The sequence below is a fragment of the Phaseolus vulgaris genome, chromosome 11, assembly GCF_051622355.1.
Source record: "Phaseolus vulgaris cultivar YP4 chromosome 11, ASM5162235v1, whole genome shotgun sequence".
Lineage (NCBI taxonomy): Eukaryota > Viridiplantae > Streptophyta > Magnoliopsida > Fabales > Fabaceae > Phaseolus > Phaseolus vulgaris.
The window spans coordinates 13,036,249-13,062,794 of record NC_143508.1 but is presented as its reverse complement, the minus strand read 5'-3'; the positions used below and the strand labels follow the sequence as shown (position 1 = coordinate 13,062,794).

Below are 26,546 nucleotides of genomic sequence, written 5' to 3'. Positions count from 1 at the left end.
TTTGTATGTTGGGAGTTCATTTAGAAAGGGTTGGATTTTGTGAAAAATGGATTCAATGGAATAGGTGTTGTTTAGAATCAGTCTCGGTGTCAGTGCTAGTGAATGGTGGTTTGACTAAGGAGTTTAGTCCAATGAGGGGGTTATGCTAAGGGGATTTGTTAGCACCTTTTCTGTTTCTTATAGCGGCTGAAGGTCTGACAGGTGAGTCAAGGATGGTAGTTGAGAAAAATCTGATTGATAGTTTAGAGATTGAAAATAAGAAAGTGAAGGTAAACGTGTTACAATATGCTAACGATACTTTGTTCTTTTGGGAATCTAATACTAAATGTTTTTTAACATCAAGACGGATTTGAATTGTTTTGAATTATCTTCTGGGCTTAAGGTAAATTTCTTGAAGAGATAGATTGGTGGACTAGGAGTTGATCAAATTACGATTCAGAGTTTTGTGGATATTATTAATCGTGACGTGATGGGAACTCCTTTTGCTTACTTGGGTATGTCGGTAGGGGGTGTCATAAGAGAGGTGCATTTTGGGGTTGCGTGGTTGAAAGATTGAAGAGTAGATTGAGTAGGTGGAAAGGTAGGTTTTTGTTCATGGCTGGGAGGATCTCTCTGATTAAGTTTGTACTTTCTTCTATCCTGTTATTCTATACGTATTTATTCAAAATGCCTTCTAAAGTGGTAAACAAGATAGTGAGAATCCAAAGGAACTTTCTATGGGGGTTGGGGTCGGAAGGGAGGAAGATTGCCTAGGCATCTTGGAAAAAGGTTTGTGAGTTACAAGAGGCTGGTGGTCTTGGAATCCTTGATTTAAGGGCTTTTAATATGGTGTTACTAGGAAAATGGATATGGCGTCTGTGATGGATAAGGGCGGGTTGTGGAAGGAGATACTTGTTTCTAAATATGGTGGTTGGAAAAGTTTGAGAGAGGGTGGGAAATTTGGTAAGGATTCCATTTGGTGGAATGATTTGAAGGAGGTTTGGGAACAAAACTTTGAGGATGATTTCTTTTGGAGGATTGGTAATGGTAAGGGAATTTGCTTTTGGGAGGATATTTGGGTGGGTTGTGGTTCTTTGAAGTGCGTTTTCCCGAGGTTGTTTTCCTCGAGCATTTCCAAAGTCTCTAAGTTGACAGAGTTTGGGGGTTGGAGTAACGACGTTTGGGAGTGGTGTTTAGCTTGGAGAAGGAGTATTTTTTTAATGGGAAAATATTTTGGAGAGTCAATTTCTACAGGAACTTCAAGGGTTGAGGCTTGACTTGAAAAAGGAAGATAGTTGGATTTGGAAGGATGTAGAGTTTTTAGCGTATTCAGTTAAATCAGCTTATGTATCTTTAAGAAGGGAGATTGAAGGGGAAAATAGAATTGTGTACGATAAGTTTTGGAGGTGTAAAGCACTACCTTCAGCCCATGTCACTACTTGGAGGGCAATGTCAAATAAGATTGCTACTAGGGTCAATTTGGAAAAGCGTGGGGTTGAGGTTGAAAGTCTTTCATGTAGTCTGTGTGGGAAGCAAGAGGAGTCTAGTTGGCATCTATTCTTTTAGTACAGAATAGCTTGGCTCGTTTGGAGCCAATGTTTTGCTTGGCTTGGCATGGCGTCTATGGTTCATAATGATTCAATCAGCCATTATTTGCAATTTTTGTTGAGTAGTGCACGTGAATTTGTGAATGAAGTTTGGGGAGCGATTTGGATTACTGTAGTAAGTGATATTTAGAAACACAGAAATAATGTCATTTTTAAAGGTGGTGTGGTTGATGTTTTAGAATTGTTCACTCTTGTTCAGTTAAAGGTTTGGTCTTGGGTTACGTCCAAGGCACCTTCAATTGTTTTCTTTTATTCTAACTGGTGCCTCGATCCTTTGGTTTGTAAGAGAATGGTTAAATGATGTGGTAGGTTGTTGGTTGGGTTTTTAGTTGGTTTTAGGTGTTTGCAGGGGTTTTCGTTAAGATGTCGGTAGGAGATTTTAGCATAGTTAGGGGGAGTCTAAGTATTTTTCTTTTTCGATTTGTATAAGGGTTAAACCACCCCTGAAGTGGTTCATATTTATCTATTCTTTCTTGTTGATAAAAAAAATGTGAAATTATCGGAACATATTTATAATTTTAAGAAAAATTAATTGATGTCCTATTTAAATAAAAACTTAAAATTTCTAAAATATTCAAAATTCAAAATAAATACAAATCTTAAATTATATAATATCTTATTTAAATAAAAGTCTAAATTATATAAAATTCATAAAATATTCAAAATCCTATATAAATACAAATCATATTATTTATTTTTTTATTTAAACAAAAATATGAAATATGTAAAATTCCTAAAATATTCAAAATCCAAAATATATACATGTCCTAAATTATTTAATGTCTTATTTAAATAAAAATCTCAAATATATAACACTACAAGAAAAAAAGATTTTAACGGAGATTATTTAACGGGAGTTAATATAACATTGAGAATTAATTTAATTAATGGAGGTTTTTTTAACCTTCGTTAAGTTTCAAAGGTTATTCTAAAACATCAGCAAAACAACAAAGGTTTTTTTAACTTTCGTTAAATTCCAAAGGTTTATTTAAAACTTCAACAAAATAACGGAGATTTTTTTAACCTTCGTTAAATTTCAAAGGTTTATTTAAAACCTCAACAAAATAATGGAGATTTTTTTAACATTCGTTAAATTTCAAAGATTAATTCTAAAACATCAACAAAATAACTGAGTTTTTTTAACCTTCGTTAAATCCAAAGGTTTATTCTAAAACATTAGCAAAATAACGAAAGATATTTTTAACCTTCGTTAAATTCCAAATATTTATGGAAGAACCTCAATAAAACACTACAGATGGTTCAAATTTCAATAAATAAATATAATTAAATCTATTTATAAATAAATAATTAAAACCTATATAGTTTTAATATATTTTATAACTAAATTCTCTAAAATTTTGAAAGTGTAACTTTACATTACAAATAAGTTTTCTAAAGTTTCTAAAATTTATTTTAAAATATCAGCAAAATAACCTTGGATAATAAGTATTTCAACAATTAATTTTGGATAATAGGTATTTCAACAATATTTGCATATTTATTACGATTGATGATAGTTGGTTTATATAATTCCTATTCTTTTTTTGTTACGAGTTTATGTTTAAAAAAACCTAACTTATTTTGTTTTAGCTTTTGATGTACATATATTTTTTTTACAGTTTTAGTTTTAAATATAATTGTTAATATTTAATTCTCATCATTTTGAAATATTTTAAATTAAGGCCTTTATTTTAAAATGCATCCAATATTCAATTCACTAAGAAAGTGAGAAGTGATAAAGTTAATTTTCCTCTCAATATATTCTTGCAATCTTTGAAGCTCTCGTAGCCAAGAACACACATGGGCTTTGAAGCTTACGTTTGAAAAATAATGCCATTATTTAAGATATATAAAGCAGTTATAAACACCAGTTCCCTAGTTGGGGCAGTAAGGTGATGGAAGAAACAATATTGGAGTAAGAAGAAGGTAATGTCTTATTTATAGTGTTTCTTTTCCTTGGATATAATAGACATAAGTATGGCTGAATTGTGATTCCTTACTAGGACTGTCGGCGGCAACCACTGAGGGTGGAAGAGAGAATTCAGGAGAATCGTTAGAGATGGTGGAAAATGGGGTTGAAGGTTATTTCAGATGACAAGTCATTTTATGGAAATTTTGAAATTCATGGTATTTCACGGAGGGTTTGAAATCCATGATATTTTACAGAGGTTCTTAAACCCATGTTATTTAACAAGGGTTCTGAAAGAATTTTCCCGAGGTTTTAAAAAAACTGGTTCCCCAGGGATGGTTTAGCGAGGGAAACCGCAATCCTGGGTAAATGACTTAATAAAGGTTTTAACTCTGGATAATGTAAAAATAAACTCCCGTTAAAACCATTTTTTTAGTGTAAAATTCTTAAAATATTCAAAATCTTAAATAAATATAAATCCTAAATTATTTAATGTCTTATTTAATAAAAATCTAAAATAATTAAAATTTCTTAAATTGTTTAATATCTTAAATAAACACAAATCAATAAAAATGAACTATGGAATGTGATAATCGCTTATCACTCAAAATTACACATAAAATCAATTATCCTGATACCAACATCGATTATCCCTAAAAAAAATTGCACATTACATAGATTATGCTTAAACCAACATTGATTATCCCTCAAAATTAAACTTGATTATCCTTAAGGCAACATCAATTATTTTTAATTATTCTTTGTCAATAAAAAAAATCAATTATCCCTTCAAATAACATGCATAATCATTTTTATTTGTCACACTGTCTTGCATAATTGATTACCTTTGGATTTTGTGTTACATAATCGGTTTAAACTCCTCGTAATTTATTACCTCTTCCAACTCTTACCTCAAACGATCACCACAACAACACCAAAGCCATCATCACATATCACCAATACACGACTTTGCTTACTAAAAAGGAAGGACAATAATGTAAATTATTATGAATCTACATAACTTTCTACTAACTTCTTGACACATATGCGGAGATGATGTTTTTAAATTTATTCATCTTTACTTGCTCCAAATCAACACAAATCATTGAATAGATCATTACAAATTTATCCAGATAAACAATAATCATCTGAATGCAAACACAGATAAAATTTTGTGAAATTGTTTATAATTTTGAAGAATGAATCTACATTGTAACTTATATTTTTTACAAATCATATTTTTAATTCCATTTGTTTTCATTTATGCAGCTACAAAAAGCACAGTGCACAAACATTTACTCATATCTTCTCAATTATGTTTGCCGCTTTTGATTGTTACCTATGCTTTGTTTGGATTAGAAAATGGAAATGAGAGAGTGAATTTGAGATGATTTGAAGGAAAAGTGTAAAGAAAGTTAAGGTGTTTGGATTAAGGTAAATAAAGTGGAAAGTGTTGAGAAAATTTATGAAAATTTGTGAATGATGTGATGGGTGTGATTGAAATTATATTATTTTTAATTGATAAAAATGTAAATTTAATTTATCCTTATATTTTAAAATTGTTAAATAATTAATTTAATTTATTTATTTATAAATTATAATCATTTTTAATTAAAATATTATTTAAATATTTATAATTATAAATATTTGATAAAAACTTATTTTTATATTAAATAAAATTATTATTTTTATTTTTACTCTTTTGTAATTAAGATAACTATTATATAAAATTATTTTTTATTTTAAAAAAATATATTTATTTTTATTTTATTTTTATTTATAACTTATTATATATAAAATGTGATTAATTATGTTATTATATAATAATTATTTTGTATAATTTTAATTATATTTTTTAGATTTAAATTGTAATTTTGATTTAAATAAAAATAAGAATAATTTAAATTTAAAATAAAGGATAAAATAATAAATTAAAATTAATTAAATAATATATATATATATATATATATATATATATATATATATATATATAAACTTTCTTCGCATTTTGTAAAGAAAGTTCTGAACATACAAAATGTCTTAATTTTCGTGTTTTTTATAATAAAAATGCTTACAGTAAATTTTTCTTTTCTATCGTAAAAAAAACAAACGATGCCAGATTAAGAAACATCTTAAATGTTATTTATTTATTTATTTATTTTGATAATTTTTTTTATTTATTTCTTTATATATCTCGTTTATCATGTTCTGTTACATTATTTATTACCCCTTCTTTCATTTTCTACCTCTTTCCTTTCTTCCTATAGCCTAACTCAAAAGACAGAGTTAGCCTTTCCCCCTACCTATCTACCTAGCTAGCAAATTTAATGGTATCCCTCAAGTGTTAGGAATACAGTGCCAAGTGATGTGACGTGATGATATATAGAGGCCTAGGAAAGAGTAATAGTTAGTCTAGCCCCACATGAAGATCGATTTATAAGTATCACGTTCACAGTTAATGTACTCGACTACATACTTTAGCTTTTGATAAATAATACGTATACATGGTTACTTTAGTTTCATGATTTAGTTAACAAAACATTAATCTTAATCCAACACTTGCACGAACCTTCCTCGATATGTCATTTTCAAGTGTAATGTTTCCTTTTTTTTCTTCATTGGTCTCTCAACTACTCTAAAGTGGTTCTCAAGTTCTAACCACATTCCCTTGCCTTGCTTCCTATAAATATGTCATTTCACTATGCCTTGTTTTCCAACCCACTCCTCCCAGGTAAGCTCAAATTCCAAAGTCAGATCTCCACTACATTGTTGCTTCAATTCCATTTCTCACATCAACACCTTTTTAGCAAACACTCACTTGCCACATATATCTTATCATCTATAGCCATGCCTGAGGCTCCTAGCCACTACCTGTGCAACAACCCAAATGGCAAAGTTGATGATGATGTTGTTATCACCAAGAACAACAACAACAAAGCACTGGAATACATTGAGGATGTTACTAGCAACGCTGATGAAATTCAGACAAGGGTCCTTGCTGAGATCCTCTCCTCTAGTGCACATGCTGAGTACCTTCAACGCCATGGCTTAGATGGGCGCACAGAGAGAGAGAGTTTCAAGAAGATCATGCCTGTGGTCACATACGAGGATTTAAAGCCAGATATTGATCGTATAGCTAATGGTGATACCTCCCCAATTTTATGTTCCAAACCTATTTCTGAGTTCCTCACTAGGTCAGTGTTATTACTATGTTTTAACTTGATACACATCCTCAATTTCTTCCACTCCTCTTCCCTTAGTTTTATTGTTCTTCTTACAATTGAACTCTCACACTCCACCTACACCTGGTAATAAAAAATGTGTTTTTGTTGCACTGAAAAATATTTTGATGCTATGTTCATACAAATTATTAATTTTTCTTTTGTTTCATTTCACTTTCATTCTACTTTTTCATTATTTGACATGCTGATAAAAAAAAACTTTTATCACATATATAAGTTTTTCTCACCTGAAATAGGGTGGTATGTGTACTCTGCGTTAATATATAATACCACTTTCTCATTTTACGAAAAATGTCTTTTTCACACTATTAGGAGTGGAGACTTTGGGCTTGAGAGATTGACCCAAAGAAAAGGGATTATAGATATTAATAATGATGTAAAATATGGGAGGGAAATATCAAATAAGTGACACATTAAATTAAAGATAAAAAATGAAGTGGTGTGAGTTATGGTGCAGAGAAAACCATTTACATTCCTTTCCTTTTTGGATTTTATTTTGTAGCGTAAGAGTGAGAGACAAAAGAACAAAATAATCTATTGTAAGGAGTGTATAAGGAACGTACCAAAAAGGTGATGTGAAATAAGTAGTCTACACGTTTATCGAGAAATTAAGAATAAATGAGGTGAGCTATAAGGGTAGGGCTATATTTATTTCATTTTATTTTCTTATTCTCTTAATTTTTTTAACATATAATTTCAAACATGATATTTTCTCTCTTTTTTCTTTTTTTTTTATGTCCTTACTTCTTTAACTCCTATTTTCTTTTTCTCGACAAAAAAACAATCGAATTATATAAAACACATGAAATATTCGAGTCCTTTTACAAAATATAAACTATATACAGCTGGACTAGCACAACGTCATCCGAAATATAGGACCCCCTCAAAACCATATATATTCATAAAATTTATTGGGAAATGATTTTTTTACTCTCAAAAATTAAAATACATATAATTAACAATTCATTATAATAATATAATAATATTTAAAATTAAAAAATAAATTAAATATAATTAAAAAATATTAATTTGCTGGATTATTGAGTGTTTGTTACTGGTGTCAAGATATCTATCGGCAACTACTTTATTGTTCTGACAAATTAGTTTTATTGTTATATTTATTTCTTCTGACATTATTCATTATTTACTACATCTATCGGTTATAATTGTTTTTTTCTCCCCTTATATGTTCTAAAATAATATTTTAATAATTTATTTTTATATATAATCAACTTATAAATCTTTATAGCAATATAAAAATAGTAATATGGGAGTAAATTTTAGCATAATACTATCTTCCTAAATTTTCCGTACTATTTTAACCATATGTTATCAGCAACTCATTAAAAAAAGTGCGAAATAAGATTAAGAAAAGAACGTGGAAAAAACATTGTAGAGTGAAATAACGTTATTCTGTTGATTGAATTTAGCTCTGGAACATCTGGTGGGGAGAGAAAACTGATGCCAACCATAGAAGATGAACTTCAGAGGAAATCATTACTCTACAGTCTCTTGATGCCAGTGATGGACCAATTTGTTCCAGGTTTAGAGAAAGGCAAGGGCATGTACTTTTTGTTCGTAAAATCAGAAGCCAAAACCCCAGGGGGGCTCCTAGCTCGTCCAGTTTTAACCAGTTACTACAAAAGCTCACATTTCAAGAACCCTAAACAAAGATATGATCCCTACACAAACTACACTAGTCCAATTGAGTCCATTCTCTGCCTAGACTCTTACCAAAGCATGTATTCTCAGATGCTTTGTGGACTTTCTCAAAACGAACAAGTTCTTCGTGTTGGGGCTGTTTTCTCCTCGGGCTTCATCCGTGCCATCAAGTTCCTAGAAAAGCATTGGGTGAGTTTGTGCCACGACATAAGATATGGCACCATAGACCCTGAAATCAGTGACTCTTCTGTTAGAGAGGCCATCATGAAGACACTCAAACCAAACCCCAAGCTTGCGGATTTCATAGAAGGTGAGTGCAAGAAGGAGTCGTGGAAGGGGATCATCACTAGGGTGTGGCCAAACACCAAGTATGTGGATGTTATTGTTACTGGAACCATGTCTCAGTATATTCCGATATTGGATTACTACAGCAATGGTCTCCCTCTTGTCTGCACCATGTATGCTTCGTCTGAGTGTTACTTTGGCCTCAACTTGAACCCTTTGTGTGAACCCAGTGAGGTTTCTTACACCCTCATTCCCACAATGGCTTACTTTGAGTTCTTGCCCCTCAATAAGACGAAGGGACATGCCAATTCTATTTCTCACCCTGAGCACGAACATTTGGTTGATCTTGTGGATGTGGAGTTGGGTAAAGAATATGAGCTTGTGGTCACCACTTATGCGGGTAAAGTTCCATTTTCTTTAAATTTACAAATATATATTTTTAAGTATTTTACTTTTATGAAATATATATAATAGTAGTTCTTATATTTATAACAGATCAATTTCATCTTTTTTTTAAAAGAATTTGGTGAAGTAGGTTAATGTGAATAACATGTGCCATGTGACGTTTAAAGGGTTAGTATTGTGACCTCCACATGTAAAATACTAGTAATTATTTGAGTGAGATTATTTGATTTTTTTCATCCATATAGCACTGTTTTTTCTTTTTCTTTTTTCAAAATAGCACGCTGTTCTCTTTATTTCCATAGATAGAATGATTTACACGTATCGAATTTTGATTTGTGTTGCGTTTTTTTTACAAATAGTATCTTTTTTTTTTCTTTCAGAAATCCCTCCCTCCTTTTTTTAATTAAAAGAAATTAAAAATCCAGTTTGGAATTTAGCTTCATGTGAACTGAATTTCGACTGGTTTTCTAGTTAATTTCTTCTCAATTACAGTTCAAAATTGTGTAATTAAAAAACATAGTACGTTATTTAGGGGAATTTTTTTGAAATGGTGCTAAGGTGGTGCAAAAGTCGATATCATTAACTAACTACCCCATACTTTATATATAAGAAGACAAAATCCATCAATTTTCATATACAAAATCACACCTGACAACTCATTTTACTCTTTAAAATGTTGATTGTCATGAAAATGAAAAAGGTTTTAAAAGAAAAGTGAAAGATTATTTATAAACAATTCAAAATCATACACACTATCATTAGTATTTTTACTTCTGTCTTTCGTGTCACGTTATATATTATTCATTATATCTATTTTTCTCTCCTATTTTTTCTCTTGACACCCGAGTTCCCTGTAACATTTTCCTTATTTGAAACACACGAAAGTGAAACTTTGAACATAAGCGACTTTAATTTTTCTCTCCACTCATACACCTGTCACTCTTCACTTGATAAAGAATCTCTCGTGATACTTTCAAAAAGAACCATTCCTACAACATAGCATGTGTACTTTTGGATTTAGCTTATGCACTATTTCTTTTATTTAATTAGATTCTAACAATCATGCTATGATGCACGATCCACACGCAGGACTTTACAGGTACCGGGTTGGTGACATACTCCGTGTAGCAGGATTCAAGAACAAGGCACCTCAATTCAACTTCGTGTGCCGAAAGAATGTGGTTTTGAGCATTGATTCTGACAAGACCGATGAAGTTGAGCTGCAAAATGCTGTGAAGAATGGAGCAAACCGTCTTGCAGAGTTCGATGCATCACTCACAGAATACACAAGCTGTGCTGACACGTCCACTATCCCGGGACACTATGTGCTGTACTGGGAGATTAGCACGAATGATGAAACCCCAATTCCTGGTTCTGTTTTTGAGGAGTGTTGCTTTGCAGTTGAAGGGTGTCTGAACAGTGTGTATAGACAAGGAAGGGTAGCAGAGTCCATTGGAGCATTGGAAATCAAGATTGTGGAGAATGGAACCTTTGACAAGCTTATGGATTTTGCTCTGAGCCAGGGTGCGTCCATAAATCAGTATAAGACACCTCGTTGTGTGAATTATGCTCCCATTATTGAACTTCTGGACTCCAAAACAGTTTCCAGTTACTTCAGTACAAAATGTCCACAGTGGGTCCCTGGTCACAAGAAATGGTGCATGTACCCTTGACTTCAAATAAAGTAATATATTAGGTCAAGGAGAATTTGCTTTTATCGTTCATTTCTTGTATTAACTCTTGATTGTCCATTAATGTATTGTATCCTCTTTCAACTTTCTTTTTATCTAATCTAGTTTAAGATCTTTTACTTAAGGACCTCATAGTACTTTCTTTTAGAAAAATAATATATTAATGATATAAAAAAATATTTTTATTATTTTATACAAAAAAAAATTAAAATTTTAGACAAAGAAAAAAAGTTATTTACTGAAATAACGTTATCAATATTGTAAAAAATTGATAAAAAAAATTTAATACAATTCACACTTTTTTTTTTCAACATCTCAACTTACTTAACATACATGTGTACCAATTAATAAAAAAATAAGTTATTGAATCAATTAATTTTTATCTATTATTTATTTATTTTATTCAATTTAATCTTTTTATTTATAAAAAATCAATAAAGTCTATCAATTTTAAAAATGTAGCACCATAACATTTTTAAGGTTATTGATTATGAATTATAATATTATGAATAAACTGGAATCATTAGTATCTACTTTTGTAAACGATTTTATTATTTACTGAGTGAAAAATAGTGTACCATTGTGTTTCTAAAAACTAAAGGATTTGATTGAATATTTTTACTAATAAAGAAATTAAATTGAATAAAGTAAAAATAATGAAACTTATTAAAAAGAGTAATAAAAAATAATTTCTTTTGCACATTGTGGATCCTATTTAAAATATAATAATAGTATTAAAATTATAGTAAAAGAAATCTTGCAATTTCTGTGTTGGAGTTATACATCAAGAGATGCTTAAAACAGTTTAAAACTAGTTAACTATTTCACAACTATACTGATCCCTTGACATCATCATTCTTAACATAAGTTTGGTTCTGCTTCAGTGGAAGGAAACTTATTTCAAAATTTTCACTCTCAGGGCAAAGCTATTTTAGGTAGCTTTGGTCATTTCGCATTTTCTGTGCGTGTCTTTAAACAAAGCAACCAAAAAAACTATATATATAGTAGTGACTTCAGATAACCTCAAATGCAGTAACAAAATGATGAGATGCAACCAGAAAATGAGATGCAACTAGAAAGGAACAAAAGAAGTAGAATTGTAGTTGAAATATTCACTTCCAAATATCAGGGAATTGACTCATGCCACAGTAACAGTAGATGTAGATGGATGAAGTAGGACAATAATTTGGTTTTTCCATGTAGGGTCAATTCTTTTCTTCTATGTCTGCACCTTTTTTTCCACTCACCATTCTCCCAATATCAGGCATCATGCATGCACCAAATTTTTATTTGCATGCGTCTCTGTCCAAAACAGTATTTTTTGAAAGCAACTCGTCATTATCTTAAGTCCTATCTATAGTTTTTAAAAAGTAGTATGCATTTGCTTTTTAGATAAATAAAATAACATGATGGATATTATGACCTAAAACAAAAAATAAAGAAAGTAATCAAATATGTACGTAAGATATGGTGTCAATATACCATCAATCTTATTTTTGAGACAGACTTGGCAAAAATTTCTACTTTGAGATTTAGCTCGATCTGTAAATAAAGTATATAATTTAAGTTCTTGATACAAAATTATTAATTAGCCCAATTTTTCTTTTGGGTGAGTATACTTATAGATATTCTAAATTTTCTTTTATTATTGAAAAGGCAGAGAGTACAGTTAGACAAACCTGCTATTGCTTACTTAGTGCTGGGAATGTACTATCACAGTCTGATGGCAAAGTTCAGTGCATATAAGAATATTGGTTTACTTAAGGTTTGTTTGCACTGAAGATGTATGAGGATATATATGGGGGATGCGAGTAGAGCTTTTTGTATAATCATGATGTTAAAGATGAAAGAGAAATAAATGTTCACCACACTATTAACATCTATATATCAGAAATGACTTATCTATATTAGGATTGTATTTTTTTTTTTTGTCGTTTGATTATTATTATTATTATAATAATAATAATAAATAAATAATTAAAAGTATTATTAGTATTAATTAATTAATAAAATTATTAATATAAATCAAAGAATTCTTTTCACTCGAAGTTTTTATCAACCAACCTCTCCTTTCACTTATTTCTCACCTCTTTTTCTTTCTTTATTTTCTATTTCTTTCCCTTTAAGGAGAAAAAATGGGGAAATGATCAATTTAGTTTGACATCCAATTCTTGTCCTCTTAATATGGTTTCCAGCTATGTTCTTTTGGGTTGATGGTACATTTTAAGTGGAAAAGCAAAATGATTCAAGAAAATTTCTTACATTCAATCACTGAAAATCTTAATAAATAAATGGAACAGCTTCTCAAACCAATTTGCAATCTAATTTATCATAAAATAAACTATAAATATTTTTTCTTTTATGTGAAAATCGTTAAGTCATTTTTTTTTATAATAAGCACATGTTAGGAGAGATGCATATAAATTTAATGCAACAAATTTGAGAAAAAAAATCAGTTTTTACTAACAATTTACTAAGTCTTTGAAATATGATGAGCACTTTTTTGTTTAATAAGAAAAATTACATATCATTGTGATCATCTAGTTAAATAGTAAGTAGTTATTAATAATGTTTAAATTGAAAAAAAAATATTACAACATTAATATTATTAATATAATACTAATAATATTATTTATATTATTATATTAATTTTATAATATTAATAATATGTATACCTATTAGTTAGGATTATTATTATTATTATTATTATTATTATTATTATTATTATTATTATTTTTTATGAATATTATTTATGACATTCCATTGTATAAATGAAGTTACATCATTTATAATTGAACATATATAATTGAACAATTGTTATATTTAACTATTGGTTGTCTATTATAATTTTTAACACATTACATGTGTATATACCATGGGATGTTATTATTTATTGTGTCCCATGACAACTTCATGAGATTTATACCCATGATCATAATATCACTAATATTATGGGATCGTCGATAAATGAAAATTTGTTCTTTTGTGGAGGAATTTGTCTTAATGTTTTCCTTACAAATCAACGATAAACTTATATTAGTGAAGATATAAAATATGTATTTTCATCTCAATGTAATAACATAAATAGAAAAATATTGAGTGGTTGGAAATTTGTCTAAGAAGATGTCTAGATCAGGAAACAAGTTCATTGGCATAAGAACTAAAACATCACCATAATGAATCTTCTCCACCATGACTTAATTATGTTAGAGGATTGAGAAACATTAATTATCTAAAATTCTGACATCTACAAAGACCTTTCCAACTCACATTGACTTATGAAACCAATTTCATTCTTCACTACAAGAAAAATTGGTATTACATACTGTTGAAGATGGATGTTGTCCCTTCAAGACAAAGTGTTTGATAAAGCAAAATGTGTATTTTTCCTTAGTGTTTGTATTTGCTTTAAGGATGTCTTAGGTATAGATTAGAGGTTGTTTAAAGTAGGCTTTTTGCTGAGTAACACACCTCTTAACCCCTAACCATGTGATAAGAGCAAGCACAAGTCTTATGAAAGTGTTTTTCACGTGTTTTATAAAAATATCATTTACTGCATAGAAAATAAATTTGTTCTCCTCTAAATGAATAGATTCTTTTCTTAAACTGATGCCTTGATTAAGTTCTTTTTGAAAATCATGTTTTATGCATAAAGTATCTTGACCAAGTCTTCATTCCATCAAAACGACTGTGTTTCACTTGTTAAAAAGTTCTTGTTATCGTTTTGAAAATGAATCTATTCTTTTGTAAATGAATAGATTCTTTTTAGTCTGGTGCCACGTTTTCTTAAAAGGTTTTTCACAACTTGATATGATTTCAATAACATGATAGAGATATATTCTAAGGACATGTTATGGATTCAACTTGAGTTGGAATATGATTAGGCACTTTTTAAGAATTGGATCAATGTTCTTAACATTCAAGAACTCACCAAAACACAAGTAACCAAGCCAAACTCACGTAGAAACCCATTTTGAACAACAAACCCATGCATAGAAACTCAAGAACACAACATATAACAATTATACCCATGGAGGACGTGACAAAAACAACAAGAACAACCAATTTGCACCAATTAAAATTGAATATAAGTGCAGCAAAAGAAAGAGGACATCATAAGGAAGAGATTGCACCGATTGAAAGTGAAAACAAACAAGTAGAACAAAAATGGGTAATTTGGAATGAAAGGAAAATTGATGAAAAAGATGAAATGAAATAGGGAACTTATGTGGTTGGAGTTCTTGGAGATGATCACGCCACTTGAAGGATGTAAGGCTCCAAGATGAGTGTAGATGCCGCCACTTGAGGTTCCAAGATGCACTCAAGATGAGACTAGAAGAGGAGAAGACACAAGTCTCTCAATCACTCACCAATTTGAGAGAATTTCTTTACTCAAAATATCAAATTTGTATTAGAAAGACTCAAACCCTCCTTTTATAGGAGAAGGACCGGTCATGAGTGTACAAGAAGCTTACAAAGGAAGCTAACCAAGGTTACCTTGCAACTCTTCCACTTTTAGCGCCTAAAGTGGAGAAGGAAGGGGTACCTTTCTAGATTTTTCTAAAGCTAATATCTAAAGATGCTTTACACAAGAGGTATCTTTAGGTTTCCCTCTTAGCACCTACCTAAACACTATTCTATATTATTTACAAATTTATACAAAAGAAACTATAAAGAGAGATATTAATTAAAGCCCACTCTTGAAAGCTTGTAGTCTTCTTTTGGCTTTAGGCTTGGTCCTCTCTTTATTTAAATTCTTCTTTAATTTTTTAGAAGACTAGAAGGAAGAACTTCAAATGTTTGGGTGAATGATCTCTTCCTCCATTAGTAAAATCCTCTCTTATTTGATCTCTATCACAACTTTATCTTTGCACCAGGGGGTTTGACTAAGTCTTCTACATCTAACAAATCTCTCATTGCTCTAAAAAACAAACATGTTCATTTTATTTTCAATCCGTTCTTTTTGTAACAGCTTTAACTTTTTTTTGAAAGTTTTTTATAAAATGTTTCCTATAAAAAGAGAGTTTGTTCTAGCTTTAAAATGTTGTTGAGATAGTTGAGAAAACTGGTTTTTTACAACTGAGAGAAAAGAGATTTCAAAGAATTGGCACAGGTTCTTGAAAGATTTTCAAATTACAAAGTGTGCTTGTTCTTGGTTGGTTCTAAGGCTTGGCTAGAGGTGTTGTCACTGTGTGAGCAATCTGTTCTACTGGTCTAAGGCAAATTTCTACATTCTCTATCAGGTGTATTCGTTTCATATCTCAATTACTTGTAAAGTGTGTTTGTAAAATTCTTCTTGATAGGGTTTCTTGAAGAGTTGTGTGTGTTGGAATAGTGTTTTTCACCAAAGTGTGCCAAGTTCTTGTAGGGTTCAAGAACAGTGGTTGTGTAAGTGTTTTGATTTGTTTGGTTAGTGGATTTCACCTTGAATTAGGTGAGACTGGATGTAGCTCATTTGAGTGAACCAGTATAATCGCCGTGTGTTCAATTTCTCTTCATCCCTGCACTCTTTTACTGTTTTATTTGTTAATCTGTCAGAAATTGAATCTGTTCAATTAAGAATAAATCTGTTCTTTCTGGGCTTGTTCGTTCTGTTCTTGATTTCTGGAAAATCTGTTTGATTCTTTTTAAAAGGTGTATGAACTGTTGATTACAACTGGAATTGTTTGATTTGTGGAAGTTTACCCAATTAATTTTTAAGCTTGTAATTGAACGTTTATCACTTGCTTTAAAAGTTGAAGTTCACTAATTTTGTTTTTCTTTGTTCCTCTCTAATCAATGTGAGTGTAGCTTGAGAATCAATCTGCTTAAAATAAAAAATCACTTAATTGATATAAATGTCTTAATACATAAGTAGTATAAAAATAAATTTGTTCATTGTTAAATAAATCGATTTATTTGTCTCTTTCCTGTGATAAATTCAAATCTGTGCAAAAGTTTTAAAAGCTCAATTCCCCCCCCCCCCCCCCCCTTCCTCTTGAACTTTGACATTATTGAAGCCAACACATACAACACTAATTTGTATGTAAGAGACAAAATTCGTGTGTAAAACATACTTACACACGGATAAAAAACCGTATATAAAACTGTCGTAGGTAATTGTTACATACAAATTCAGAATCCGTATGTAATTATCTGTTAGATTTACATATTGATATTTCTGTATATAATTTCACCAGACAGTTACATACAAACCGTGTGTAATTACTAATGTATTATATACTAAAAATTTTGTATGTAACTGTGTAGTGAAATTATATAAAAAAAATTTGTATGTAATGTAATTTTTATTTTTTTTGCAAACCTGGGGATATTGAAAACTTTTTTTTTTTAGATATGGATATATTCAAAAGAATTCAAACTTTGACATATATTCATCAATATTGAGACCTTGACATATATTCAAAAGCATAATAAAATAATATTTCTAAATGTTCAAAATATCCAAATGTAATTCCTTCAAACCAAAGAAAACATCTAATAAAAACAAATTCAAGTCATGTGATGGCCTTTGATGCAATTTTTTATGGATAAAACCTAAATATGAAAACAAATTTAGTCTAAATTATAAGACAATAATAGTGAATTATATAAAATTTAAATTTATTATATTCTTACACTCTCCCCCAATAGGCTGAATTAGATGGTGATCACCAATTGAGAGGACCTCCTCCTCTATTGGTTGCAGAAGTTGAATACGTCCCTGCGACATTTGTATATTGGGATGATGCAATATCTGGGTTTGGGGTTGATGCATTAGAACCAACATATGGAGAAAGGGACGAGATGGATTGATCGGGTATTGATGGCATGACGAATGGAGATGGTGTGGATGCAGTAGTATTTGTTATTGATGGGGTGGATCCAACAACAACATGTGGAGATGGTGTGGATGCAGTAGCATTTGCTACTGATGGGATTGATCCATGAGTTAAACATGAAGTAGTTGTAGTGGGTTGAGTGGATGATGGATTTAGGTTGTTTATTCGTGGTAACAATTTTATCACCTAATGTTTCTTTCCCTTTCTTTTATTGGTATGAGGTGATGGTTGATCTCAACCTCCTGATGACATCTATATATGTGGCATGAAATGATAATGAAGTAATATAAGTGTATTAGGGGAGAAAAACATGTAGAATATAATTTATAGAAAATTTCAGATAAACATGCAGAAATATCAACACCAAACATAAACCAAAAATATATTATCAGATTAACTAATGGAATAACGAGTATGTTAAGAACAACAATACAACACTAGTTCCTACAATATATATCATATATTAATACTTAGGTTCTTATGGTTCTTTTAGTGATGTCTAATGCACACCCTATTCTGTAATCACTTTCAACTTAAAATAAGTTCAAGTTGCCTTTGTCTTATTTAAGACACGATTTTAAGTATCTACAATGGAATTTATTGTGCCTATGTCTATCTAGAGCTAGAGATGTCAAAGTTATCTCCATATTCATCTTCACTTTCTCCCTCTTCATTGTCTTCTTCCCATTCATTTGTTTCTTCATCTATTTGATCTTCAAACAATGATACAATGTTTTTATCCACTTCTTCAGGCTTAGCCACTAAATCTTGTAATCCTGAAACCGGTTCAACTTTAATCACTTCATTAAGATGTGACATTTCATTAAATTGGTATGGAACTTCAACTTCTATATCATTAGAATCTATTCGACCTCTGGGCTTCATTTTGATTGCAATAGACCAACCATGTTTGTCTCTGCATGATGTTGGATATGGTACATAATATACTTGTTGAACATTATGTACAATGATAAAAGGATCAAAAGACACATATCTTGTATCCATTCGAATATCCATAATACCATATTTGGAATCCACTCGTGTACGTGTTGTTGATGGATCAAACTAATCACAGTAAAATAATACAACTTTCTTATCTGAGGTCGAAAAATTGTACTCTGCCTCATATATATATATATATATATATATATATATATATATTGAATCAAAACATAGAAATCATCCTCACCTCCTTCTGTAAGGACCTTTACATGAACCCCGCTATTTATTGTTTTCTTTCCCTAGCTCTATGCACGAGTGTGGAATTTGTACCATTCACGAAGAATGTGTGCCATTCTTTTACATATCTTAACGGACCAAGTGATAAATCTTTTGGGTGTTGGTTCCTCTCACTTAAAGGCTCTTTCTGAACCTATAAATATATCAAGGTCATCAAATTTTAATCAAATGGTTAAACAAGTAAAAAAAAATTAAATATAGAATTTGAAGATACATACTTGTCTCCTAAACTACAAAGGGAAATCTACATGTATACAAGCTGAAACATATGATTCAGTAATTTCATTAGAATGTATGAAGAAGTTGTCAATAGTGTTGGGTTTAATAGTGTCAAAGTTCAAGAGGGGGGTGAATTGAGCTTTTAAAACTTTTACACAAATTCGGTCTTTTTGCAAAACAGAGGAAAATAATCTATTTATTTAGCAATGAACAAATTTATTTTTCCTGTTTAGATTGACAAGATAGTTATTCAGATTTCAGATATTAAGGTTTCAATTGTTTTTAACAATGATCACAGAAGCATCTTGATAATCACATATGAGAGAAACCATATTTTCCAATTCAGATCCAATTTATGAGAGTCAAACCAGATTAGGATGTGCTAATTGATATACTGGGGTATAAGCAAAAAAGTGTGCCTCAATAGAATGAAAATTATTTGTCCAGATGTTAATCAGATAATCTTATCAGAAAACAAGAACAGTGAGAGTAAACCCAGAATGAACAGATTCAATTTTTGTTGAACAGATTTATTTTTCTGACATATCGGCAAACGAAATAGTAAAAGAGTGCAGATATTGAGAGAGATTTGAACAAAGCAAGATTATACTGGTTTACTCACATGAGCTACATCCAGTCTCACCTAATCCACTGTTAGCAATTAACAAATTCTTCCACTGTTAGCAATCTTTTATTGAAAACCCTATAAGCATGACCATTCAAAGCATAGCCAATATGAATTCCTTCATCAGATTTTGCATCAAATTTTCCCAAATTCTCTTTGCCATTATTCAATACAAAGCATTTACATCCAAATACCCTAAGATGACTAACACTAGGTTTTCTACCCTTATATAGTTCATAAGGTGTTTTCTTAAGGATAGGCCTAATTAAGGTTTTATTTAACACATAAGTTGCAGTATTGACTGCATCTGCCCAGAAATACTTAGGAAGCTTAGACTCATTTAACATAGTTCTAGCAAGTTCCTCTAGTGATATATTTTTCCTCTCAACAACACCATTTTGTTGGGGAGTCTTAGGGCCTGAAAACTATGTGATATCCCATGTTTTTCACAAAAACCTTTCAAACTTAGTATTTTGAAACTCACCCCCATGATCACTACAAATAGATTTCACACAACATCCATTTTCATTTTGCAGAACCTTTGCCAATTTCTTAAAGGCTTTATAAGCATCATTTTTGTAAGCAAGAAAGAGAGTCCATGTATATCTAGAATAATCATCAACAATAACCAATGCATAAAAATTTCCAGACAAGCTAGCAACTCTAGATGGTCCAAACAGATCTATATGCAAAACATCCACGGGTTTCTTAGTAGAAATAATGTCATTTTGATTTAAAGAAAGTTCTGATATGTTTACGTTTCACACATGCATCACAGAGCCTATTATCTTGAAATTTTATATTAGGCAAACCAGAAACAAGATCCTTAGATTTCAATTTATTTAAGTGATTAGTGTGAATGTGAGCTAACCTTCTATGCCACAGCCAAGACTCATCACTCTTAGACAACAAACATTCATTTACTGAATTAGTTTCCAGGATATCCCAGAGATATATGTTATTCACTCTCTTACCAGTAAACAAAACCTTACCAGAGGAACCATGTGAGATTGTGCATCCATTTGACTTGAAGTTTACCTTGTACCCTTTGTCACATTGTTGAATGATACTTAGAAGACTATGTCTTAGTCCTTCTACATACAAAAAATTCTCAATGATGGTTGAACTCCCAGTTCCAACAATTCCTCTTCCTAGAATTCTTCCACGGTTATTATCCCCATAGGTGACATGTCCTTCTGCCTTGAGTTTCAAGCTAGTGAATTTGGATAGATCACCAGTCATATGCTTTGAACATCCACTGTCTAAATACCATTGATTCCTCTTGTTGCTTTTCTGCAAAACAAAACAAAATAAACTACTCATGGTACCCCTTTTTGTCTAGGGTCTAGCAGTGATTAATACCTTTCCTTTGGAAGCCATTTGGCCAAGCTTTAAGGAACAAGGTATTTTCTAGCAATGCATGTCCTAGAGGTATGACCAGATTTCATACAATAAAAGCAAGTAATAGGGTATGCCTTTTTTTTCAATGTGAAAGGAGGAAAAACTTGTTTTTGCAGGAACAAAGAAATTTGATAATTTTTTAACATTGTTTGTCTTTCCAGAATTATATCCAATTCCGCTTTTGTTAAAAACATAATTTTGTGACCCTAATAAAGCCTCAAGATTATCTCTTCCTTTAGTGAGATTAAACAAAATTTTCAGCAAATACTCAAATTGTTTTTCCAGCATTTTACAGTTATCACAAGTTTTTATAGAAGCATGCAAACATGACAATTTAAGACTTACAAGATCTATTTTAGCTTTATGCAGTTCTTCCTCAAGTGATTTTACCTTAGGTGCAAGAACATTATTCACATTTTGCAATTTAGAACATAGAACAACCAACCTATTTGCCTCACCATGAGTTTCTTTAAAGGCTACAAGCAATTGATCATAGTTGTCAGATTCCATAGAAAACTCACTAACCAAAGCAGATATTGATTCTTCATCCTTCATCATGAAGCACAAATTTGTTTCTTCACTTCCTGTTGAGGAGCTGCTTGTTGAAGACACTTCATTATCTTCCCAAGAGATGTAAGCTCTTCTCCCCTTACTTCTTTCAACCTTCTTGCTGGTTGGTTTCTCCTTTATTTGATTATTTGGACTATCACTCTTTATGTGTCCTGTTTTACCACATCCAAAGCAAGTATAGTTAGAAGAATTTAATTCATTAGGTTTAGGATACCTCCTTTTCTGTTGAGTCCTATCCCTGCCTTTCTTCCTTAGGAATTTGCTGAATCTTTTGTGACCACACTTATTGTTTCATCATGTTCAGCATTCTCTATTTCCTCACTGATATCATTTTGTGCACTTGCTTTCAATGTCAGTCCTTTAGTTTTCATTTCCACAATTTCTTGTTCTTTAAGCCTTTTGAGTTCTAGCTCATGTTCAATCAATTTTCCAAACAATGCAATAGTGGACAACTTTGACAGATCTCTACTTTCTGATATGGCAGTCACTTTGGGTTGCCAGCTTCTATCAAGGCACTTCAGCACCTTTATATTGAGTTCTTCTTTGTCAAACACCTTTCCCAGTCCAGTAAGATGATTTACAATATGGGTGAACCTTTTTTGTACACCAGCAATGTTCTCTTCAGGTTGCATCCTGAAAAGTTCATACTCTTGAATGAGTGAGTGTTTTCTTGATCTCTTCACACCCTCTATGCCTTCATGAGTAACTTCCAAAACTTCCCACATCTCCTTAGTCGAACTGCATTGAGATATTATGAAGAATTCATCCATTGTTAATGACGAAGTTATGATGTTCTTGGCTACAAGATCATATTGAGCCTTTTTCTTTTCACTCTCACTCCATTCAGATCTTGGTTTTGCCACTTCTTCATCTTTGACAACCTGCATTGGCACATAAGGTCCATGGACCACATCCTCCCAAATACACGAGTCAATAGATTCCATAAAAATTTCCATTCTTATTTTCCAGAATGCATAATTCATCCCACTAAACATAGGAGGTCTATTAATAGACGAACCCTTAGCAAAAAGCACTTTAAACATAGACATATTGCAAACAAACTTGAGTAAAATACAAGTCCTAACTCTTGATACAAATTATTGGGTTTAATAGTGTAAAAGTTCAAGAGGGGGGTGAATTGAGTTTTTAAAACTTTTACACAGATTCGGTCTTTTTGCAAAACAGAGGAAAAGAATCTATTTATTTAGCAATGAACAAATTTATTTTTCCTGTTTAGATTGACAAGATAGCTATTCAGATTTCAGATATTAAGGTTTCAATTGTTTTTAACAATGATCACATAAGCATCTTGATAATCACATATGAGAGAAACCAGATTGTCCAATTCAGATCCAATTTATGAGAGTCAAACCAGATTAGGATGTGCTAATTGATATACTGGGGTATAAGCAAAACAGTGTGCCTCAATAGAATGCAAATTATTTTTCCAAATGTTAATAAGATAGTCTTATCAGAAAACAAGGACAGTGAGAGTATACCCAAAATGAACAGATTCAATTTTAGTTGAACAGATTTATTTTTCTAACATATCAGCAAACGAAACAATAAAAGAGTGTAGAGATTGAGAGAGATTTGAACAAAGTGAGATTATACTGGTTCACTCACATGAGCTACATCAAGTCTCACCTAATCCAAGGTGAAATCCACTAAAACACAATTCAAAACAATTACACAACCACTGTTCTTGAACCCTACAAGAACATGACACACCTTGCTGAAAAACACTATTCCAGCACACACAACTCTTCAAGAAAAGTCTTACAACCACACTTTACAAAGAATTGAAGAATGAAAAGAATACACCTAGAAAGAGAATGCAGAGTAGAACAGATTGCACACACTGTGACAACACCTCCAACCAAGCTTTAGAACCAAGCAAGAACAAGCACACTTTCTAATTTGAAAAATCTTTCAAGAACATGTACTAATTCTCTGAAATCTCTTAATCTCTAGTGTAAAAATGTTTTCTCAACCACTACTTTTAAGCCAGAACCAACTCCTTTTATAATAAACATTTTATAACTGACTTTTAAAAAAAAGTTAAAGCAGTTATAAAATGAACAGATTGAAAGTAAAAAGAATAGATTTATTTTTCAAAGGCAAAGAGAGTTTCTGAAATGTTGCAGCTTAGTCACAAGGGACTTAGCCAATCAACTTGGTGCAAAGATAAAGACGTGAAAACCTTTTAAGAACCAGGCACCAGATTTAAAAAGAATTTATTCATTTAAGGAAGAACATATTCATTTTTAAAAAGATAACTAGAAATATTTGAACATATGAAACTCAGTCGTTTTGATAGCAGAGAGACTAAGTCAAAATACATGATGTGCAAAACAAGGTTATCAAAAACTCTTAACAAAACCTCAGCTTAAGAAAGAATCTATTCATTTAAGAAAGAACAAATTCATTTTTTGTGCAGTAAAGCATATTATGGTAAAGCATGTGAAAAACATTTATAGAAAACATTGTGCTTGCTCTTATCATACGGTTGAGGGTTAAGAGGTGGGTCATGCAGCAAAAACCTCACTTAAACAACCTCTAATCTAAACACAATACAACCCCTAACACCAAACCCAAACAAAAAAGCAAAATACGAAAGGCTTCAACAAACACATTGTCTTGAAGGGAGCAGCATCCATCTTCAACAAATAGGTGTCAATGCATTAGGTTAGCGATAAATTAATGAATAAATAAAAATATTTTAAAATAATATCTTCCATGAGGCTTACTCAAGGCATGGTTTAACTTCATTACAATTGATCAAAACATGAACATGACCTGAGTTCATTTCTTCATCATTTAACCAACGAGTGAACTCCCTCCCAAAATGATGTCTAGGTTGGTCAAAGACTGATAACATTGATGGAAGCCTTTCACTTTCAATCTCGACTTCATTTCTACTATTTTATGGTCTTAACATAAAGTTCTTGAAATAGTGTGAACAAAAATAAGTCGTCTCACGATGCAAATAAGATGTGCAAATAGATCATTCTACCTTAGCCTTATTCTTCACTAACTGTTTAACATTTCCCATGAATCTATAATTAAAGAAATACGTTATAATTGATAATTATACTTCACATTTTATAAAGACTAATAACTCTTATTATCACCTTTCAAATGGGTACATCCACCTATAATGGATAGGTCCATCAAGTCTCGCTTCATACGCTAGATGGACAAAGAGATGTTCCATAGAATCAAAAAATGTCGGGGCAAATATTCTTTCCTACAAAGAATTTTGGGCATGTTTTCTTCTATCCTAGTAAGTTCATCCTCCAAAGTGTCGTAGAACACAAATCTTTGAAAAAATGACTTAGCTCGATAATGAGATTTAGAACATGAGTTGGTAACAAACTAAATGCTATGGGAAGTAGGCATTCCATGAATAAATGAAAATCATGGCTTTTCATCCCAAGAACCCTTCCTTTGTTTACATAAGCACATCTAGCCAAGTTGGAAGAATATCTGTCAGGCATCGTAAGATCTTTTAGCCATTGGCACACATGTTTTATTTGCTCAACTGCAAGTGTGTAATTTGTTTTTGGCTTGAACTTCTTTCCATTAGGATGTGATTTCAATTCAAAGTCTTTTCGCCTACAATACAAACTTAAGTCCATTCGTGTTTTCTCATTGTCATTTGTCTTCCCCATCATATTCATCATAGTGTTAAAGATGTTATCGAAGAATTTTTTTTCCAATATGCATAACATCAAGATTATCTCTTAATATATTGTCTTTCCAATATAGAAGATCCTAAAATATACTTCTTTTTGTCCAATTATGCCACTCCCCATAACCATGTATTCTTTGCACAAGAAGAAGAAGAAGAAGAAGAAGAAGAAGAAGAAGAAGAAGAAGAAGAAGAAGAAGAAGAAGAAGAAGAAGAAGAAGAAGAAGTTAAAAAAGAAGAAGAAGAAGAAGAAGAAGAAGAAGAAGAAGAAGAAGAAGAAGAAGAAGAAGAAGAAGAAGAAGAAGAAGAAGAAGAAGAAGTTAAAAAAACTCTTTTTATGGAGAATTAATTTTTAATTTTCTTCCAAATTTCCTAGTCCTTTAAATTTGTACAAAGTAGTATATGCTTTATTTTAGGGCTTGTATTCCGGCCATTTATCTTGCACCATGTTTTGGACCAATTTTCATGGATCAATAATAATAATAATAATTATTATTATTACTCATCTACAAATTGGGTGCTTGGTTTTTTAGAAACTTTCCTGAGAAGTTTCGTCCAATGTTAAATGATAAATAATAATAATAATTATTATTATTATTACTCATCTACAAATTGTGTGCTTGGTTTTTTAGAAATTTTCTTGAGAAGTTTCGTCCAATGTTAAATGATAATTTGCTTACCAAAAGATCAAATATTTTCACTCTCTTTCAACTATCGTTGTTTCAATATTTCAATTTAAAAAATAAACATTTTGAAACATTTTGCATCAATTACCCTTTTACATTATTTAATTATTTTATTGTATTGTGTTTTTTAATTATTACTATTAATATTATTATTATTATTACTCATATTTATTGAAAAGTTTCATGTAGTGTTAAATAAGAGTTTGTTGATTTATAAAAATGTTACATCTTTTCACTCTCTTTTGATTGTTGAGATCCATTCCAGTAAAATTAAAAGATATTATAGATTTATAATAGTATTTTTTTTATAGATAAATGTGTTGTTCGATTTGTTTCAAGCATAAGTCAATAGTAGTCTTCATGTTAGGGTTCAAAAATTATTGTAAACTTATGTTACGTTGTTCCTAATTATATGAGTTCTAAATATTAAATTGAATATGATGATCTCAAAAACAAACATATTGATTAATGAACAACAAACAACAAAACTATGATAATACATGTTACTTTG

The 26,546-nt window shown here is 30.9% G+C and overlaps 3 protein-coding genes across 3 annotated transcripts; 2 read left to right on the top strand and 1 right to left on the bottom strand.

Moving 5' to 3' along the window:
- Window positions 1-842: 842 nt before the first annotated feature.
- Window positions 843-1,545, top strand: LOC137834761 (uncharacterized). The gene is made up of 2 exons (XM_068642940.1): window positions 843-1,058; window positions 1,234-1,545. The coding sequence occupies exons 1-2, from the start codon at window positions 843-845 to the stop codon at window positions 1,543-1,545; spliced, it is 528 nt and encodes a 175-aa protein (XP_068499041.1).
- A 4,720-nt stretch (window positions 1,546-6,265) lies between these two features.
- Window positions 6,266-10,868, top strand: LOC137830274 (indole-3-acetic acid-amido synthetase GH3.6). The gene is made up of 3 exons (XM_068637492.2): window positions 6,266-6,689; window positions 8,168-9,084; window positions 10,179-10,868. Exons 1-3 carry the CDS (start codon window positions 6,343-6,345, stop codon window positions 10,760-10,762), a joined length of 1,848 nt encoding a protein of 615 aa, XP_068493593.1. The 5' UTR covers window positions 6,266-6,342; the 3' UTR covers window positions 10,763-10,868.
- An 8,845-nt stretch (window positions 10,869-19,713) lies between these two features.
- Window positions 19,714-22,611, bottom strand: LOC150023074 (uncharacterized). The gene is made up of 5 exons (XM_090297700.1): window positions 21,939-22,611; window positions 21,431-21,807; window positions 20,787-20,977; window positions 20,169-20,290; window positions 19,714-19,991 (listed from the first exon to the last, which is right to left on the bottom strand). The coding sequence occupies exons 1-5, from the start codon at window positions 22,609-22,611 to the stop codon at window positions 19,714-19,716; spliced, it is 1,641 nt and encodes a 546-aa protein (XP_090153826.1).
- Between the last annotated feature and the right edge of the window lie 3,935 nt (window positions 22,612-26,546).

What these genes read in the sequence shown, in the direction of transcription:
- LOC137834761 (XM_068642940.1), top strand. Translation starts at nt 843, where the DNA reads ATGGATATGGCGTCTGTGATGGATAAGGGCGGGTTGTGGAAGGAGATA. An exon ending in GCTTTTGGGAGGATATTTGG is followed by an intron (nt 1,059 to 1,233) that starts GTGGGTTGTGGT and finishes CAATTTCTACAG; the next exon opens with GAACTTCAAGGGTTGAGGCT.
- LOC137830274 (XM_068637492.2), top strand. Translation starts at nt 6,343, where the DNA reads ATGCCTGAGGCTCCTAGCCACTACCTGTGCAACAACCCAAATGGCAAA. An exon ending in ATTTCTGAGTTCCTCACTAG is followed by an intron (nt 6,690 to 8,167) that starts GTCAGTGTTATT and finishes GATTGAATTTAG; the next exon opens with CTCTGGAACATCTGGTGGGG. An exon ending in TGTGGTCACCACTTATGCGG is followed by an intron (nt 9,085 to 10,178) that starts GTAAAGTTCCAT and finishes ATCCACACGCAG; the next exon opens with GACTTTACAGGTACCGGGTT.
- LOC150023074 (XM_090297700.1), bottom strand. Translation starts at nt 22,611, where the DNA reads ATGGAAATTTTTATGGAATCTATTGACTCGTGTATTTGGGAGGATGTG. An exon ending in TGAACATGATGAAACAATAA is followed by an intron (nt 21,808 to 21,938) that starts GTGTGGTCACAA and finishes GTGGTAAAACAG; the next exon opens with GACACATAAAGAGTGATAGT. An exon ending in ACCATCATTGAGAATTTTTT is followed by an intron (nt 20,291 to 20,786) that starts GTATGTAGAAGG and finishes TGATTATTCTAG; the next exon opens with ATATACATGGACTCTCTTTC.